Genomic DNA, 19,715 nt, shown 5'->3' with positions numbered 1-19,715 from the left:
AGGTTTAGGTTAACCTAAGCTAAATATTGGTCATTCTGTGCAATTCCAAATGGATAATTACCTGTGGCCAAAGGGAGAGATCTCAAAGCAATCCTGCTGCAATGCTCAGGACTGTACCTGACACATAAGTAGCAAAAAACCATTTTATGAAACACTTGTGTTGGTCAAAAATTTGTGCTGGACTACAACATGACTTGGCAGATTTTAAGTTCATCTTGTGCAAAAGCCTGAGAACAAAAACTTGGGGCTTCCACCCCATCATTATCCCAAAAATATCGATTTACTCTGGTCCTTCATTTTTGTCACAATTTATGGTGTTTCTACTCGTGAGGTACTAGAACTGTAGCTAGGTAACATAAACTTTGAATCAAATTCAAGCAAGGGTATTGTGGTTTTACAAAAAACAGGCTATGATTGAATTGCTGCTGGAGAAATGATCTCCTATCTTTCCAAAGCAGAGAATGATTTACATACCAATTGATTCAAACAGTATTTCTGGATCCCTAGGCATGAACAGACACATTATAAACATCCCCATGAAAATAACATACACTGGGGCTTTCTATCACACACACATAAAAACAAGGTAGCAATGGAAATGATGAGCCTGACCAAAACAACATCTGGTTGCTGGAATTTTTAAACAGAAGATGCACCATTAAATCAGAAGCTGCCCAATGTTCAGGTTTTTATGGAAAGTACAAGCTTAACACCCACAGAGCCGAGAGGTATTTCTGCCTGGTTTGCCCTTGAACTGCACTCTGTTGTTTCCCCCAAGCTGAGAGCAGTAACTCTCACCACTTTACTCCTGCTTGCTTAGAACACCCAAACCAGCAACACCTCAAGTTCCTGCTCCTGAACATTCCCACACCAGCAGCCCCAGTGCCCCAGGGTGTCAGCTGGAACTGGGCTGGAGACCAGTGCCTGCCAGCCCAGCTCTGCCCCAGGACACAACCAGCCCTCCGAGAAAAACCACTGCTAAAAGGCTGAGGTTTGTGAGACTGAAAACACCACTGCTGGAGAGAATTCCCCCACTCTGCACTGTGGCACAGCACAGCCTCACCTAAGGCAAGGAACAGGTACTCGAGAAATCAGCTGAAAGTCACAGCCCCGACTCTTGGGAAAAGTACTGCTTGAAAAAGATAATTAAACTTTTATCACTGCTAATCAAACTAATCAAACAAGGGATCTTGAGGTTCAGGCACACTGACAAGGCCACACCAAGATTCACAGATGTGTGGTAGGATTAATTTCAGTTGACTGTACACAATCGTGGCCCTTTGTACTCCTGCAAATTAAATTTACTCCTTTTAATTTATATGAACATATGGAAATAAGATTGTGATACAAGTGGAAAATAAGTGTTAACCACCCACAGCTAAAGTTCTGTCACATTTTATGCTACTGATGACAACACATTCAGTCAAATAATGGCAGTGACATTTTAATCTATTTCTTCATTAAAAACTAGTATCATTTGCACCAAGACAGACAAGCATATTTGGTAGAATGTCTGTGCTCTGTAATCCTCTGCTCATGGAGACAAAAAAGTGGGAAGATGAGAAAGTGTGTAGCAGGATTCCTGCTGCAGGAAAGACAGGAACAAATTAATCTCTTACCAGGCCTAGAATTTCTACCAGAAATGGTGACCCCAGGGTAACATTCCAGGATACTCCTCCTGCCATCAGACTATAATTTTTTGTTTTATTTGTGCCACAAGATGTCCCTCTCACATTGTAATTTCTTAATATAGAGTATTTATCTGGTACAACAGTTCATGGTTTTTTCCTTTCGACATTTCCTCCCACACAGACCTATATCCAAAAGCTTTTTACTTTCTCCTCCATATTGTAAATGTCAGGTTCTTAAAATGTTGGTATTATGAAGAACTTCTCTGCTGAGAGATTCAGTAGTTGTATTAATCCTTTTTAAAAACATTGTCTGAAAAGTGGCTGTTGTCTCTTGCTTTGTATACCACCTTTATTGATATTTTTTAACCCAAGTGGCTCGTTTCACACATTTTCTACCCAACAATACTTTCCATCCACCTATGACTGTCAAGAACACAGAGTATTTTTCCAGCAAGTGTCCATCACACCTGGAGTGAGTCCCCACGTCCCTTCTCCTGCCTTTCAGTGGCTGGAAGGCTGAAGACTCACAGCCATAACCACGATTGCCAAAGTCCCACCAGGAACAGATGCCTCTCGCAGGGACTGTCTAGATGGTTTTACCCAGAGCTTGCTTTCTGTCCCCAGTAGGGACATGACCTTAATTCACTGGGCTGGCTTCCATCCACACTCCCCACCACGAGCACAGCAATCTGGAGTTGCTAAAAGCTTTATTATTGCACACAGATGGTGTGCAAATTCTCAAAAGTAATTTGTGGAAGCACCACGATGGTGAAACCCCGACAGTACCGCAGTAACAAAAGCGCAGAGAACAAAACCCCAGCCAGTGTCTGGCAAAGAAATAAGGGGCAAATAATTAATAAATGCTGTCATGATGTCTGGAACACAAGGAGCTCACCTTGAGGCACACTTTCAATGCCATTTTTAAGTCATATTCAAGAAGAGACCTAGACACAGCCTCCACTGGTAGAACACGAGACATTTCCTTTCCACTCCTTCAGTAGCCACATCTCGAGAGTAAGTAACGAAGTGTCCTTACAGCAGTTGATTTGTAACAGAAAGCAAAATCCAGAGATTCCCTGAGCCTGCACAGGAAAGCAACCACCAGAAGGAATCCTGGGGAGCTGCACCCAACATCCTGTGCACAAGGGAAAAAAAAAATCCCTGAAAGAGGCCAGAAGGTTTTGAAGCAGCTGTCAACACAGATCCTTATTAATTTGGGGCTGTGCTGCCACATGGGGTCATGAAAAGCCTGGCAGAAATTAAATGCAGCCACAGGAATAGAGGTCAACATTAAGAGGAAGGGGCACTGGATTATGAGCACTCACACAGGCTCTCTGCATCTCCTGCTGGCTCTGAAGGGCAGGGTTTGACATCAGCTCCTCGTGCTCCTGCACCACCCACAGCACTCACTCCCAGATAAACCACCTTCAGTGCACAGCAATGCAAACAACTGCATGTTTGCCAGAGAGGAACTGGTGTCAGGGACATGCAAAACATGGTGAAGCACTATGAGGATGGGAAAGTCTACAATGGACCCTTGTCTTTGCATAATTAACAGCTTTTTCCCAGACATATTTACTCCTAAGCATTGCTGCATATTGACTGTAACTGAGCTGCTATTTTAAGAGCAGTAAGAATTAGTCACATTAGAACTCCAGAATTATGAAATTTCACAACAGGCATGAAATATCAAGAAAGGCAGGAAATAAAAGTTCAATGCCAAAGTGCAGGCCAGCATTATTATACTGTTGGCACATGCTATATACAAAGGGCCTGCAATGTTATATTGCTGGACCTTGAATTCATGCTCTCATCAGCCTCCCAAAGAGTCTCTGCATTCTCTGCCTATTCTTCCCTTTAGCAGCTCCACACACCCCTTCAAACCTTGCACTTCTTCCACTGACTGCAGACTGAAGAAATCCCAGTTTCACTGGGAACCAAACAGACACTTGTGCCCTCAAACACCACCCTTTGTCCCTTCTACAGAAGCAGTCCCAGCTCTTGGTTTAGGACAAACAGCCACAGCACTGGGCTGATATGGCACCTCCAGATGAAGGAAACTTCATTTTCATTTCCTTGAGCTGGCTATGGCAGCATGCTGGTAATACAGACCTCACAGGACTACAGCAGGGCCTGAAAAGGGTCACTCAGTACCCATTTTCTTTAATTTCTTCATTAGTTTCCATGCTGAGTGAGCACTGCAGGTATAGCCAGTCCTTTTGCTGCAGAGCACAGTGCTGGACCAGCCTTCTCTCCCTTTTCCTTGGGCTCTAGAGATGTTTCCAACACATGAAATCCAGGCTATTTTCTTTGTCTCAGCCAAAAGAAAACGAGTGGAAAGGTTTCACAGGTTTAAAAATGAAATGTTACACTATTCCTTTCTAGCTGACAAAGATAGTAGCAGTACATGTCACCAACTGTGCCACAACGACATCATCCTTTCCATTCTGATACCAAAACACTGAAACAGAGAAACAAGTGAGGCTGTCAGCTACTCACCAGGCAATTAAAATAACACAACAGGGAACTGTGATCACTCCTTGCCACAGCACTCAACCTCCACGTTATTTATAGGATTTATTCACCATAAAATCCAAGCTCTACAATGCATAAAGCAATATTAAGGAATTCAGATCAAGTTTCTTCTACATTCACTAAGTATGTGAAAGTACTTATGGCACAACATTTTTAGCTAATCTAACATGATTCATTCACATCACGTAGGATCCTTCCTGCATGATTCCAGCAGAAACTGAGTTTAATTTCAGAAGCCCTCCTGCCCTCAGAATTAAGGCCTTTAATTGCTCCTTGTGAATCTGTGCCATTAGAATATAGATACACAAAGGCTGATTCAGTTATTTTGCTTTTTAACTGGTGAATAATTAATTTGTTACATTTGTACTAAAGCTGCATCATTAATAATTTCCAATACAGTCCTTCTAGACTTGCATGTTTGATGAAAGCAGTAAAATCCAAAGTAGCTGTAGAGACAATGGCCAAATCCAAACTAACACATCAGTTTTCTGGATAACGAGTCAGTGACATTTCACTGTGTGACCCATTTGTTACTCCAGAACTTTGAGAAGCACTGAATGATGTTTGTAAATACAATTCTTATTTTCTTTTCCTACCTTACTGAGGTCAAAATGAGAAAGTAAAAAACTGCTGTCTAGGGCAAAAATGTCAGAATTCTGTGTTTTTTCCTATCAAAAAAGGCTGAAGTTTCAACTAGTGTTGGATTTTTAGCATAGATATTAAGACAATACAAAAAATTCAGCTTTCATTGAGAAAAGCCAAACAAGCAAAGGAACTGAATCTCAGTTAGTTACGAAAGCAACTGGTAGGACACTTATTTTTCACAAACTCGGAACTCACCTGAGTGAAACAGAATTAGGACTAATAAAAGGAAAGCAGCCTAAGCCACAACCAGCTCTGCCTGTTGGGGTTTTGGTGGGGGATTAATGACAGCCCTGAGTTACAAATTGTTCAGACACAATGAGGAGCCCTCAGGAAGGGGCACACTCCAACATCTCTGTGTGCCCACTGTCTGCCCCCTCTCTGCCCTGGGGGGCACAGGCTGCTGCCTCTGTGTGTCCACTCTGTGCCCTGGGGGGCTCTTGGGTGTCCACTCTGTGCCCTGGGGGGCTCTTGGGTGTCCACTCTGTGCCCTGGGGGGCTCTTGGGTGTCCATTCTGTGCCCTGGGGGGCTCTGTGTGCCCCCTCTCTGCCCTGGGGGGGCTCTGTGTGCCCCCTCTCTGCCCTGGGGGGGCTCTGTGTGCCCCCTCTCTGCCCTGGGGGGGCTCTTGTGTGCCCACTCTGTGCCCTGGGGGGCTCTTGTGTGTCCACTCTGTGCCCTGGGGGGCTCTGTGTGCCCCCTCTCTGCCCTGGGGGGCTCTGTGTGCCCCCTCTCTGCCCTGGGGGGGCTCTTGTGTGCCCACTCTGTGCCCTGGGGGGCTCTTGTGTGTCCACTCTGTGCCCTGGGGGGCGCAGGCTGCCAAGCCTGCCACCTCTGTGTGTCCACTCTGCCCTGGGGGGCTCCGTGTGCCCCCTCTCTGCCCTGGGGGGCTTTGTGTGCCCCCTCTCTGCCCCGGGGGGCACAGGTTGCCCAGCAGCCCCTACCTTGGTGATGAGGATGCGGTACTTCTCCACCAGGTGGTCGTTGTTGTGGCACCCCGCCAGCAGCTGCCACACCTCCCCGCGCAGCGCCTCGGGCACGCCGCTCCGCACCAGCGCCGACAGCGTCTTGGGCCGCACGCTCAGGTTCAGGTGCCTGCAGGGGGGACACAGGGAGGGATGTCACTGCCACCCACACACCCACAAACAGCTCCTGCTGGCAAGGGACAGCGACTGCAACACAGGCCAGGTGTTGCCACAGTGAGATCACAGAATCAGATTGTTGGAAGAGACCTCTGGGATCATCAGGTCCAACCCTTGATCCAACCCTACTGGGATCACCAGCCCAGGGCACGGAGTGCCCTGGGCTGGTGATCCCAGTGGGGTTGGATCAAGACATGGTGGATTCTCTCTCAGTGCCATATCAGTGCCATGGGCTGGTGATCCCAGTAGGGTTGGATAAAGACGTGGTGGATTCTTACTCAGTGCCACATCCAGTCTCATCTTAAACACCTCCAGAGAATCCACCCCCTCTCTGGGCAGCCCATTCCAATGCCTGAGCACTCTCTCTGTGAAGAATTTCTTTCTGATGTCCAACCTAAACCTCCCCTGGCAGAGCTTAAGGCCATGCCCTCTTTTTCTCCTGCTGGTTGCCTGGGAGAAGAGACCAACCCCCACCTGGCCAGAACTTCCCTTCAGGGAGTTTCAGACAGTGCTGAGGTCACCTCTGAGCCTCCTCTTCTCCAGGCTGAACACCCCCAGCTCCCTCAGCCTCTCCCCACAGCACTTGTGCTCCAGTCCCTTCTCCAGCCTCGTTGCTCTTCTCAGTTGGGTTGGAAGAGACCTCTGAGATCATCAAGTCCAACCCTTGATCCAACCCCACTGTGATCACCAGCCCAGGCCACGGGGCTGGTGATCACAGTGGGGTTGGATCAAGACATGTTGGATTCTCTGTCCCTGGAGGTGTTTAAGAGGACACTCAGTGTCACATCCAGTCCCTTCTCCAGCCTCGTTGCTCTTCTCTGGCCCCACTCCAGCCCCTCAATCTCTTTCCTCAACTGAGGGGCCCAGAACTGAACACAACACTCAAGGTGTGGCCTCACCAGCTCTGAGTAGATGCAAGTTATGGAAAAATAAATGTATGTATTTGGAGAAGTACTTCCCAAGATGTTTTGTTGATACACATATATAAAATATTCCACAAACCACAGCATTCCATCAAATACTGGAACTGGAACTGTGAATTCCAACTTCAGATTCCACCAACCCAAGCACTGGTTTGGAGAAGCCCCCACTGCTCCCGAGAGCCCAGCAGGGAGGGAACCCCGAGGTGAGGGATGGACAGGAGGCAGAGCTACAAAACCCACCTCCCATGGCTATCTAACTACACTCCTGCATTAAAGCAGCTCCCACTCTACAAGCCAGTCCCAACTAAACAGCTTTTTCCAGCAAAACCACTGACAGCTCATAAATTACAGCTCTGAAAGCTGTAAAAACTAAACCTACATATAATTTATGCACTTACAGCAAGTTAAGCTGAACAGCTCATTTGTGGCTTATACATAAAATCCCCAAAAGACACAGGCCTTAAATCAGAGAAATTAACATTTTTCTGCAGTTACTAAAAAACAAACTTTTGGGTAAAATGATCAAGAGAACTGACAGACAAAGCCAGGCAAAAAACTGAACTCGTGTCACATCAACTGCATTATGGTCTTAAAAACCTGGCATTTTATAATGTATGTAACAGTCTAATAGCTATGTGGGTGATAATTTGACACAGACTGGGATTCTTTGTTGCCTTTCTTCAGTCTACAGTGTTCTGACCCAGTAAATCTAGAGATTAACAATGTGGACATTTAAAGCAGTACCATCATGTTCTCCCTCACTCTGCTTTCTCTAAAAGAAATCAACCACAGTAAAAATAATAATTACATAGTAGTTACACTGAGATCCATATCCAGTCATACCTGTAGACATATATTTATAGAGCATTTATTATGCCTTTATAACATAATTGTTTTATACAAAATAATCAATGTTTCTGCAGAGGCCCCATAAAACTGCTTTGCCTTGACCTCACACCAGAGTCAGCACAGCAGGAGTTCCAATGAATAAAGTCAGGAAAGCTGCAGACTAAAAGCCACACACTACTCCATCCCTCCAAACTATTTTGAAATGAGAAAACTGTGTGACTCAGCAGTTATGAAATACCAGCCAAATACTATTTAGAAATCACTAAATAACAGTGCATAATTAATGACTATACAAATCTAATTACAGAAGTCTAAAAAGAACTAGCATGAAACCACCTAAACTCTGTTTTTTATTATTTTCAATCCTCTTATGTTAAAAGCTGGAGGATCATTGCTTCCAAATACACATTTTGAGTTAAGAAGGAAAGCCCTTTAACACATATTACAGTTGTTGCCAGCATTAGCACAGAAGCATTTCATATCCTCTTAGAGCTGCCAAAACATTTCCAGTGGGAGTCAGGTGGCTTAATTATCTTTGAGCCCTTGGAAGAATTACAGAAAAATTCAAGTTGAAAGAAACTTTCTCACAGCAGCAGATGGACAGAGCTCATCTGGTAAAGATGTTTCTCCAAGTCTAGGAGAGGGAAAAGGGATCATGGATCATTTTACCACAGCATTCCCCTTCTTACAAATAAATGTGTTCACTTCAGTGTTCACCCTCTTACCAAATTAGTGCACCAAACTGGAAGGAAAAGTATTTATTCAAATAAGCAGGAATTGCAGAAAATAAAACATAAGGCCAAATTTTTATAATTTTCATTTAAAGGGATTCCTGGCTAAGTGGTCACATCAATACTTGTCCTCATCCCAGCTGCATGACTTACCCAACCCCTGCTGTCCTGCTCCTCAGATCTAACACCCCATTCAAGCTTTAATTTCCCTGCTCCTCACTAACATCAGGCAGCAGGAGGCAACAAGTGAAGCCAGAGTCAAAATGAAGCCTGTTTGAGCTCAGTCTCATGTTCCTTGTCATCCCCCTCTGTGGGGAAGAAATAAAACCTAATAAAACCCTCTGAATTTTGCAACAATCAGCATCATTTCAGAACTGCTCAGGCTCCTTCAAGATGAATAAAAGATCCCCCATCAAAGGAGGATGGTCTTGCATTAGCAATTGGACTGTCAAGAAACACTCTTGTACCCTGGCATTTTCTAGGGGAAAAACCAGCAGAGCTCATGTACTTCCTTCTTGGCAGGCTCTGGAGCCTTCCTTTAGATAAGGAGGAAAAACATCTTTGCTATCCAAGTCCAAATCTCCCATTTTCTTAAGCTACAGTTACTAAGATATGACAGCTGCAAGAAAAATGGGCTGTGAAGTGCACTGGCATTACAGAGGGGAATGTGCAAAATAAAGACAAAGGAAGAGCTGCATTTTTCTTTATCCTACTTAGTTCTGGTTTTTCTTCAACAAAAGCTCAGGGAACTCAGATAAGGAGAATACTCATTTTAATTCAGAAGCACCTAAAGACACAGCACAAGTGAATTTCTATACATTAGGCATGTGCTCAAAAATTAAAATAATTAAAACACTCTTTGAGGAAATCAGATAACACGAAGCCAGAGAATAAGGGGTGTTGTGGGGATAAACAGAGGACTAAATTCATACTATTCTTAGCTCAACTGGCCTCTGGAAATAACAAAAACTCCGAGCAGAAGGAGCAAACAGAATGAGAATATTCAGGATTGTCATTTTCAGAATGTGATTTTGCCACTTACCACTTGGACAGCAGCTCTCCCCACGTCTCAAGAATTTTTTCTGCACACTCTTTGGAAACATCTCCAGAACCACTCAGGAGTGGTTCATCATTGTCTGCCAAAAGAACAGAGGGGACACTTCAGCCAAGGCCACATGGAAGGCCAGAGAAAAGTGAAAAACCAGAACCTCCAGTCATCTCCATTTCAGCTCAGAGCTGTAGGGCCACATGTTTATATACTCAGAACTAGCCCACATTTTGGTTTAAGATAATTTCCTTAAAGCAGAAAAAAAGCTCTTGAAAATGCATTAATTTTTGAGCTGGGCAGGTCCTGGTACAGTTTCATCTGTCACAGATGTCCAACTCTTCACTACAACACACTGCCTGCTGAGAATTCCAAATAATATCAGCTTCTCATTTTTACACTCAAGTCTGTCCACAGCTGCTCAGGGAGGGGCAGAAGCTACAGGATAATCCCCAATTTTTAGCAGCCTCTTTTCACACTGTCCCAAATACATCATCACACTGGAGGCCTAGGCTGAGAAAAGCACAGCCACAGAAGTGCCAGAGGAGGGAGAGGCTGCCCCAGGAATGTTGGGGTACTGGTTATTGATTGCTCAGAGCGTTCAACCAAACAAACACCCATCAGGAGGCCAGATTCGGACTGCAAATGACTCACCATGTTTTGTAACTGTGTTATTCACCAAGTGCCCTCTCTCTGCCACTCCACAAGGCAGAGTGTGCTCTTACCTTCCTCCTCATCGTCCTCGGGGGGTGAGGGGATCATGGAGCCCTGGGAGCCCGACTGGGGCAGGCGCAGGGACGGGCTGGCCGTGGTTTTCCTCCTCTCCCGCTCGGACTCGCTCTCCAGGCACACCACTTCATACAGCGTGTCCGAGTTGTTCTTCCTGTCCTTCTGCTTGATCTAGGAAACAGGCTCCACTCAGCTGGGAAAGGCTGCACAAATGCCACATCACTTCCTCAGGCTCTGCTTTCCCTTTCTGCAGTGGGGAGCAGCTTCCATGCCATTCCCTGGCACAAGGGAATGCAGCACCTTAATGCAGGCTGCAGGCCCGGGAGTGTTTCTGCCAGGAGGGAACTGGACACAAATGCACAGATTCTAAAGCTATAAATGCATCTGTGGCCTAAGAGAGGGAGGTTCCTTAATAGGAAGCAACTCTGCCTTCATTTAAACATTAATGGAAAAGTAAAAGCAAAACCTTTAAAATTGTGTGAAATTTCTATTTAAAGAGAATAAAAAAAAAGTAGTTAAAAAAGAGGTTTGGGGGATACTGATGGAGGCAAAAGGAGTTTTTAAAAATTATTCATGTTTATTTGAACAAGGCTTATAAGAGGAATGGAGAGGGACTTTTCACAAGGGCATGTAGTGACAGGACAGGGGGGAATGGCCTGAAACTGAAGGAGGGAAGGTTTATTCTTCCCTGGGAGGGTGGGTAGGCCCTGGCACAGGTTGGGCAGAGCAGCTGTGGCTGCCCCATCCCTGGGAGTGTCCCAGGCCAGGTTGAACAGGGCTTGGAGCACCCTGGGCTGCTGGGAGGTGTCCCTGCCCATGGCAGGGGTGGGACTGGATGGGCTTTAAGGTCCCTTCCAGCCCAAACTATCCTGGGATTCTGTGATTTGATGATGTTCCCACCATGGCAACTGATGCAGCAAAGCCTCCAACTCCCACATCTGTGCATACACTGCTGCAGGAACACGGACTGGGGCATCCCAATGTCCCCTCTGTGGCCCTGTTCCTCCTCAATTTTCTATATTTTCATACCTTCCTTTCCTGTAAAGGAGGACTTTTCTTTGTCAAGTGATTCTAAAATTTTAACACAGTTTAAGGACTTAGAACCTTTTTTTCCCTAAATGAATAAAAATACACAGTAGAAAAGGGAAGGTGAAGAAAAGAGGGAAATAAATTTTATAATTACACTCTACACTAAGCTCCCAGTGCTCAATTTTATCCTTTAGAGCATTAAAAATGAAAAGAAATGCATCAAAACTTAAAATGACTAAATCACTGCATGTAATCTGAGCAAATAAAATCCCTCTGCTTTCACCATTTCCGAATAAAGCAACACTGCCAAAGTAAGATAAGCCAATTCTACACAGCTGTATTTTTAATAGGCTAATCATGACTCCACAGAAACAGGTTTCCCTTCCAGGCTTATCAGGCAGTACATTCTATATTTGTTGCTTCCACTATGAATTTTGATAACCTGCCATTAGTAAACACTGGCAGTTGGATAACCTGACAGTGCCTGTGGAAAAAGAGGATTGGCAAAGACAAGTCAATGCCTGTGAGTTTGGTAAGACAAAAGGTACAGAATTAGCTCAGTAAGATAAGCTTCCTTTAAACTGCCAAACAGAACAGGCACCTTTGGGAGGGCTGTGGAATATTTATAGCCCAACAGCCTCAAATGTTCAACATCTCCACGCTCCACCTCAGAATTATTCTAAATAAAAAGGCTGAGATCATCCATGAAGAACTTTTGCACCTTAAATTTTGAAGGAAAGTGTCCAAAAATGTTTATTCATATTTTATATATTAAATAGGACACACACTAAATAGAATCCCTGGTGAACCTCATCTTTGTTACTACCCAGATGCCATTCCTTGCTAGCACTTGAAGACAAGTGCAAAAAGAATTAAGAAAAGCCTCTTGTTTAATTAAAAGCCTCTTTAAAAAAAGAAGACTTAGCAAGAAATCAGGACTCTAATGTGGCTTTTTTGGGGGGATGCATCCAGAATTACTAAACTTTGAGAGAGCATGTACACCATCATTGTTATTTGCTTTTATATATTTCTATTTCTTTAAACAAGACTTTAATTTCAGAACAATTATTTCTAAAACACAGGAACAGCAACTACTCAGGTAAATCATCTCTTGAGTGACCTGGACCTTCAACTTACCAGCCTTATTTTGAGAATCAGTTACTGGTTATTATGAATAACCTGGACAGAAATAACCCTTCCCTTTTTTAGCAGACAGCATAAAGAAGTAAGTTGGAAAAAACAGTAAGCTTTTTTAACAAGTTCTAGGGATTTTTTGTTGGTTTTTTCCCCCAGGGCAAACTTGGGGTATGTGTGAAATCTCTGCTTCCAACTACACAGAAGGGGAAAATAGACTCTCACCAAAAATAATTTCTTTTGGAATTTCAGATGGATGTTTGCTCATCTCAACAGAAATGTTCAATTTGTATGATAAAATAAGTTTAGTGACATATCAGATATCATGTCACCAGGACTACAGTGAAGACTTTTTTAACTCTTACCCCTACTTTTACACAATTACCCCACTGTGTCCTTATGTCAGCACATCCCAGCACAGCCCCAGTCTGCAGATACACCCTCTGCTCCTTTTATTTCTGTGCTTTGGCTGGGAAATCCATAAACCTCTGTGTAACTTTGCAGCCTCATCAAAGCTATCAGAAAAGCTATTTCCAGCTCTTCATGGCCTGCAGACAGCCAGCAACAATCAGCAGGATAAAGGAGAGAGAGCTGCTCCAAAACTGAAGAGCATTTGTTGCACCTCTTTGACTCAGAAGCAAAATGTTGCATTATGAGCAACATATTTGTAATGGTTTTACCATCACAGGGAGAAACAGCCTGTTAACTGTTGATTTGATTTCTTGTTTTTTTAAAGCATTACCTGTTTCAATTTTAAGAAGAAATTCTCAGTGGAGCTGCGTTTGCTGAAGGGCCAGAACAGCCTCTCGTTGGGGGAACAGACTCTGACTTTGGTCTCCAGAATGAACCGAACGGGCTCCTGCACCTCAGTGATCACCAGATCCACTGCAGTCGTCATGAACAGCACTTTATCTGGAGAGAAAAAAGGAAGGGATGCTCCTAAAAAATACTTCAAATAAAATATTACATCATATCTTTCCTACTGACATGAAAGAACAAAGGGAACTTTATTTTCAGAATTCATTCTCTCCCTAATTTAACATCTCAAAGCCCTAGAAGTTTCAAAACAGGGCAATCAGATGACTGTGCACTATCCACTAGGGAGAGGAAGGAAACTGAAGCCTTCAAGCCAAGAAAATGATCTTGTTAAAGAGAATAAAAATTCTGCTCTTTCAAATCCCACTGAAATGTATCCCAAACCTTCATTAAACATGAGAAGTGCCGATCTGTGCACTGGGCACAGTGCAGATCTCCTGCCATGCAGCCTAATTACACTTCAGTTCTGTTCTGCTTTTAGAAGTTACTTAAGTGTTAAGTACCACGGTATTAAAGGCATTTGAGACCATCTCAGCTGTGACATTCTGAAAATTGGCTGCACAGTTTGATGCTCCAAAAGGAGGCTCAGGGACCTCTGAGATCTCCTCTGGTACTGCCTGATAAATCGTGTCCTTCAGGCAGGATGACATTCAATCCAGCAGCAGATTGTGCCCAGCACTGGCTTTGTGACTCTGCCCAGTCAATGCCCATTAAATTCCCCAACCTTTGGCATGAAACTGTGACAACAGATTGAAAAGATGACAATTCAGCTGACATCTTAAAAGAAGCAACAACAGATCTGTTTCAGCACTCCAGAGAGCAATGCAGCATCAGCTATTTTTGGATGGCTCTTGGGAGTGGTTTCCTTCCATTTTCACAGGTACAGGGATCCTTCTGTTTTAATTAAACACTTGGGTTCAGAAAAATCTGAACTGACCACAAGAAACAAAGCACAGCAGAAATCTGTAAGAGTCGTTTAGTGCAGTTCTCAGGGGATTCTCAAAAAGCTCCCATGGGGCACAAAGCACCTGCAGCCTGTCCCCACCTGCACAGCTCTTACAAGGTACCACTGAGCACAGTTTTCTTTAGTATTCTCTTCTTTTCTCAGATTTTTATTGCCATTGGGCATCCTACTTTCTAAGAATATATCCCATACTGTGACAGACTTTCTGTGGGATTCATCTTAAGGGAACAGAGAACTGATCCAATGCCCACTGTGGAAGTCACTTCCCTGCCCAGGGATAACCCTGGCAATGTTCATACCTTTTGGTGTTTCTTCATTGACAAACTGGAAGTGTGGAGACTTTTGATTCCAGCTCCCAGTGATCACATATGATTTCCCATCAGAACTTTTACCCATAGACTCCTGGAAACAAGGAGTATATTTATGTATTTTTACTTAAATTATCTCTACATTATGAAGTCTCAGCCCCATAAAAGAGCTACTGCACTGGCAAGGGAAAGGCAAGTCCATGTGAGAGCCTGTAACAGATTATCTCTGAAGGAAAGAACAGAGCTCCTGTGCAGTCCTTGGTCTCCTTGCTGATAACACAAAAAGGCCAATTAGTACTAATTATTCTATATGTTGTGTGAACATCTGTATAGAGAGACTTGTTTTGGACGTGGCCACAGAGCTCACAGGTGTAGGTGAGATCACAGCCAGTGACACGTTATTCAGCCATTAAGAACCAAGTCAATGTTTCATCCAATGTTCAGCTTGTCTGTCTTCCCAAGAACCTCAATTTCTGGGCAAGGCAAAAAGCAAAATTATTCATGTAGTATTGAACCTTTTTGAGTACTCACTATTGTACAAGCATGTACTGCATAAATACTGGCAAGTTTGTTGTCACTTCACAGTTGTGAAGTCAGATGATCTCTATCATTATTTTATAGATAGAAAAGTGACTCATAAGAACAAAGCCCCCACTAATTCTCAGTGTTCCATTTGAAGCCTCTCAGGCCTCAATTTTTACAGTGATAAGTATGCTATAAAACTTTTCATGTTCAAAGCACAGCTCTTTAATATTCAGCACATCTAAAAATAAGGTTCCATGATTCTTATTTCAGGCTCCTGACTGAGAGCAGTCATGGCTGACTAGAAAATTGGGCAACTCCCTTGGAAGGTCACGTTCTAACCCTGCAGGAGGGGCAGGGACTCAGCCCAGCTGCCCAGAGCCTCACCCTCAGCACCACAACCTACAGCACCAATCCCCATCAACAGCTGGGCAGAGCTGTCTGAATCTCTTCTGTTTATCCTGAGATCATGCACAATCACAATCAAAATTTTGCTAACAAAAGATCCTTACCAAATCCAAAAGGTGCATGTCACCACTCCGAACGTCCTTCCCACGGCTGAGGAGGAGGCCAAAACATCTGCAGAGCCAGGCAAAAAATAAACGAAAAATTAGCCTTACTCATAAACAAACCATTAGCATTTCTTATCTAAATACTCAGTGTCACACATCACACAAAACAGCCCATGAATCCACTGACAAATATCAACAAACCATCAAACATGTCCATCAAAACAGTGCCACACCAATATTAGAAGTGCTGAGTGAGATTTCAGAAGTATATTTACAACATGATTTCACTCTGCTTAGAGCAGCCTGGAAAGCTGTTCCATCACCTTTGTTTTCAAGAACAAACTGTCACTGCTAACAAGGGCTCCCTATCCCACAGGACAACTTGGCCTTCTGCCCTCCTTTTGGTTTGGTGTTTTTTGGCATAGAATTCACCCTTTGGTACAGACAAGACTCAGGTGAAGTGCAAGGCTCTTTTATGGCTTCACTTCACAAGGAGTTTTGGCCCAAAAGGTACATCCCACTCTGTCCTCTGGTTTATCACCCTTGAGAGGAGTGGCATTAAATCACACAGATGGGGAGTCCATAGAACAATTACTAATCTGTTGCCTCAGAGGAAAGAATAAAACATCAAACAGATAAAGAATTTTTTAAAAATTGATGAAATTACCTCTCAATAGCAAGTTCTTTATTAGTTGTCTGTTGGACATAAATCACTATCTTCTTATCAATCCCTTGGCGCAGTTTGAAGCATTGCCTGTCCTTGTCTTTGGGAACTGCACTGTTATTCACCAGGAAAGGAAAAAAAACCTCATTTATCTGTATTCCTTGCACATACCCAACCCAGCATCAGACACTGGGGAAAGCAGCTTCTCACACCAAAGCACTCAGCCAACACCTTCCTTCCTTGCACACTGCAGGTGGGAACGGGAAAGAAGCAGCAACATAATTATGTGAAAACCAAGGACACTGAGTTTTCAAAATAAAAACTGATTTTATGTTGTGGGGGTCAGTGCTGGGAGACTTTCAGACTGTTTCTAAACACTGATTCCCCATGTAAGGTGCAGTATTACCTGTTAGGCAATTACCTACAAGAAACAGCATATTGCTTGCTCTCAAGGGAGGTGACTGCTGGGGCACATGACAAGCCAACAAGCCAAGAGAGCACCAATCTTTACACTATTTCCCTTCTTTTGTCATTGGAGAGGCCCTTCCAAAAGCTGCAGAAAGAGGGAATAGTGCACTGTGCTGAAAAGACCTGAAACTACACTCAGTGCCAACAGACACACTGAAGTGCCACCATCAATATTCCCTGTTGGGCAGCACAGCTGTGCTAAATACTGCACAAACTGAGACTGTTGGCTTTGGAATTTCTTTTTGAGTCAACCAACATGTTCACTTTTCCCTTGGATATCAAAATAATCCTTACTTTATTTCAGACTTTCAAGATATACATTGCTGTCCCCAGGAGTTGCAAGATGGACTGTGAAGTATTGCAAATAGTTGAACACCTCCAATAAACTGTGGGGTTTATTTTGTGACAGCAGGGGCATGCCCAGGCCTGGAAGGGCTGACTGCCTTTACCTGGCAGCAGTTTAGTCCCCAGGGAGGGGCAGGGGATGCACCACTCACAGCCACAACAGTCAGACCTCGTTTGCCCAGAAATTCACTGCCAGTGACCCAGGTGACAAGTGAGGAGATGAGCCAAGACAGGGGCAGGTACATTAAAGACTGAGATCAGACTGAGTGTGTGGGAGCACTCCCTCAACCTCCAGGTGAGGTTGGGTCTGCACAGGAAGGGTCATACAAGGTTTAGTGTCAAACTGATGAATTTTGCTGTTTGAACTGAACCATCAGCACCTTCTTAGGCCCTGAGCTAAATAATTTTCAGTTTCAACACTTGAGCAGCCCTTTGGAGTGCTGAATAAATACTGGATTATTAAATGTGATTTGTTTATTTAATAAATACAACTTGAGCTGGATGTAAATAAGAAGAGGAACATCTCTGGAGCTGTGGCTGGAAGCCAATGTGCTCAACAAGTCAGAGTGTTTGGCAGACAGGCTGTGCTGAAATAAAGACACTTCAGCAATTCCAGCACACTGTAAATGGTTACATAAACCATGTAAGGGCAGTATACAGCCCTTCTTTCAGGAGACTTGATTAAAAATATGAAACCTTATGTCTCCTGCAGCACCCCCACAGCCTCTGCACCTTTGAAAAGCTGGCTGAAAACATGCCCAGCTCTGGATGTGAGAGCACAGCCACAATGATGCACTTTCAGCTTCAGCAGCAATTCAGCTGAACACATCATGAAAAGGCATTGCATAGAAAAGGACTTAAAGACAACAGAAAAGAGCAAAATAGAATAAGCACATTGCAGGTAGCACCAGGCTCAGTTCAAGGACCAAGACTGAACAGCCCACAGGGTTATCACTGGTTTACTCCCCAAAAAAGTCTGTCTGAGATTCATTCAAACTAGAATAGGAAACTTTCAAAGAGGGAATTGAAGGAGCACCTCAGCCTCCCACTCACATGCACTCACATTCCAGCAGGACCGGGTGCTGCACGAATGAAGAACCCATACCTGAAATAGCCCTTCCCGTCGTCCTCTTTGATTTCCAGGGACACGGAGAAGGTGAAGATGTCGCTGTCGGGGGTGGGGGGCGTGGCGGACAGCGGGGTCTGTTTGGCAGAGCGCCGGAAGGCAGTGGCAAAGCTGTACAGGATGCGGCTCACCTGCAGGGAGCAGCACACACAGCAGCTGAAACCCACCGGCCTTACACTGAAGAACGGAATGAGAAGGAGTTCTACCACAATAATTCAGTTTTAGCATCTAATTCACTGTTTCTCTGCACTTTGTAGAAGGATAAACTATTAACCCGTGCAGTCTTCTTTCATATCCAAGGTTTCTATAACTAACTTGGCACAGAAAAAGCCAAAAGTCATGAATTACAATACTTGTAAAGTGTCTGAGATACTTCAGTTTAATTTCAGTAATAACCTTTACATGTACATAATTACCATTTGACAAAAAACGTGGACTTACAGCCTCCTGGATTTCACATCTGAAGACATGAATCCTGAAGAGTTCTGCATTGTAGTGGCTTTCAGTGAAAGCAAAGCAATCACTTTCAGGGGTCCCATCGTGCCCTCGTACACAGAAAAGGATTTTATAGATTGGATAATTTGCTATTTCTGTGTTTGTCTGAGGATCCAAAAGTCTGTAAAAAAAGAGAGAGGGGAAAAAAAAAAGCAAGCTTGCACCTTTAGAAGAATTATTTCAGCCAGGTATTAACTTGCAAGCTACAACAACTTCATACCTACCAGAGAAAGGACATCACAAAAACTATCTCCTGGCTGTTACTTACAGCAAAGCTTGAACACAATAATGAACAGCATAAAAAAGTGCAATGCAAAAGGCAATTCCACTAATGATCTTCCCATGGTTTTCAGGGATTAGTCTTCAAAATGTTACACGAATATTCAGCAGAGGATAGAATCATCCCTCTTAAGTCTCATGTATCAGACAATTTCCAGCCCTACAAACTACTTTCCAGGCTATTTTCAAAGTGTTCACAATAACCACTCCCACTATGGCTTTGGGGTCACTTGGATCCTCACAGTACTGAAGGACTGATCCTTGGACATAAAATCATGGAATCATAGAATCAGTTGGGTTGGAAGAGACCTCTGAGATCATCAAGTCCAAACCCTGATCCAGTCCCACTTTGATCACCAGATCATGGCACTCAGTGCCACATCCAGTCTCACCTTAAAAACCTCCTTCAGTAACCAAATTCAAAGCATCACTTCTCCCCAGGTCCCTTTAAACCCCACTTTTCCCACTGAAGGGAATCCCAAGCTGCTCAAGTCTCCTCCCAGGTGCACCGGCAGCGTGTTTGCTCTCACACAGAAACAGGATGGATTCCCCCGGCGCCAGAGCTGCCCTGGGCGAGCCCCGTACCTGACGGTGCCCTCGGAGACGTTGGGCACGGACAGGGTGACGTCCAGGGAGATCTGGCACTGGCCGCGCAGGATGGCCATCATGCGCAGCGCCTCCACCTCGCTGCGCGGCGCGTTCACCGAGGCGCAGCCCAGGTACGTCAGCTTGCTGAACACCACGCTGTCCTCGTCCGTCACCGGCGTGAAGGGGCTCAGGTCCTCACAGTCTAGGGCGAGACACAGAGCTCGGGGTGAGAACCAAGCA

At 44.3% G+C, this 19,715-nt stretch overlaps 1 protein-coding gene across 2 annotated transcripts in view; it reads right to left on the bottom strand.

Annotated features, from left to right (window-relative positions):
• The window catches only part of RABGAP1 (RAB GTPase activating protein 1), a 65,660-nt gene that overhangs the window by 34,213 nt on the left and 11,732 nt on the right, over positions 1-19,715 (bottom strand). For both annotated transcript variants that reach the window (XM_071574154.1, XM_071574155.1), the window contains 10 exons: positions 19,473-19,677; positions 18,555-18,729; positions 18,093-18,244; positions 16,178-16,288; positions 15,511-15,577; positions 14,468-14,570; positions 13,131-13,300; positions 10,222-10,396; positions 9,494-9,587; positions 5,751-5,901 (listed from right to left, as the gene is read on the bottom strand). In XM_071574154.1, coding sequence (XP_071430255.1) covers positions 5,751-5,901; positions 9,494-9,587; positions 10,222-10,396; positions 13,131-13,300; positions 14,468-14,570; positions 15,511-15,577; positions 16,178-16,288; positions 18,093-18,244; positions 18,555-18,729; positions 19,473-19,677 — 1,403 coding nt within the window. The remainder of the gene's footprint in view (positions 1-5,750; positions 5,902-9,493; positions 9,588-10,221; positions 10,397-13,130; positions 13,301-14,467; positions 14,571-15,510; positions 15,578-16,177; positions 16,289-18,092; positions 18,245-18,554; positions 18,730-19,472; positions 19,678-19,715) is intronic.

Source organism: Pithys albifrons, chromosome 20 (assembly GCF_047495875.1).
Source record: "Pithys albifrons albifrons isolate INPA30051 chromosome 20, PitAlb_v1, whole genome shotgun sequence".
Lineage (NCBI taxonomy): Eukaryota > Metazoa > Chordata > Aves > Passeriformes > Thamnophilidae > Pithys > Pithys albifrons.
The sequence above is the reverse complement of the archived record's forward strand: the minus strand, read 5'-3'. Positions and strand labels throughout refer to the sequence as shown.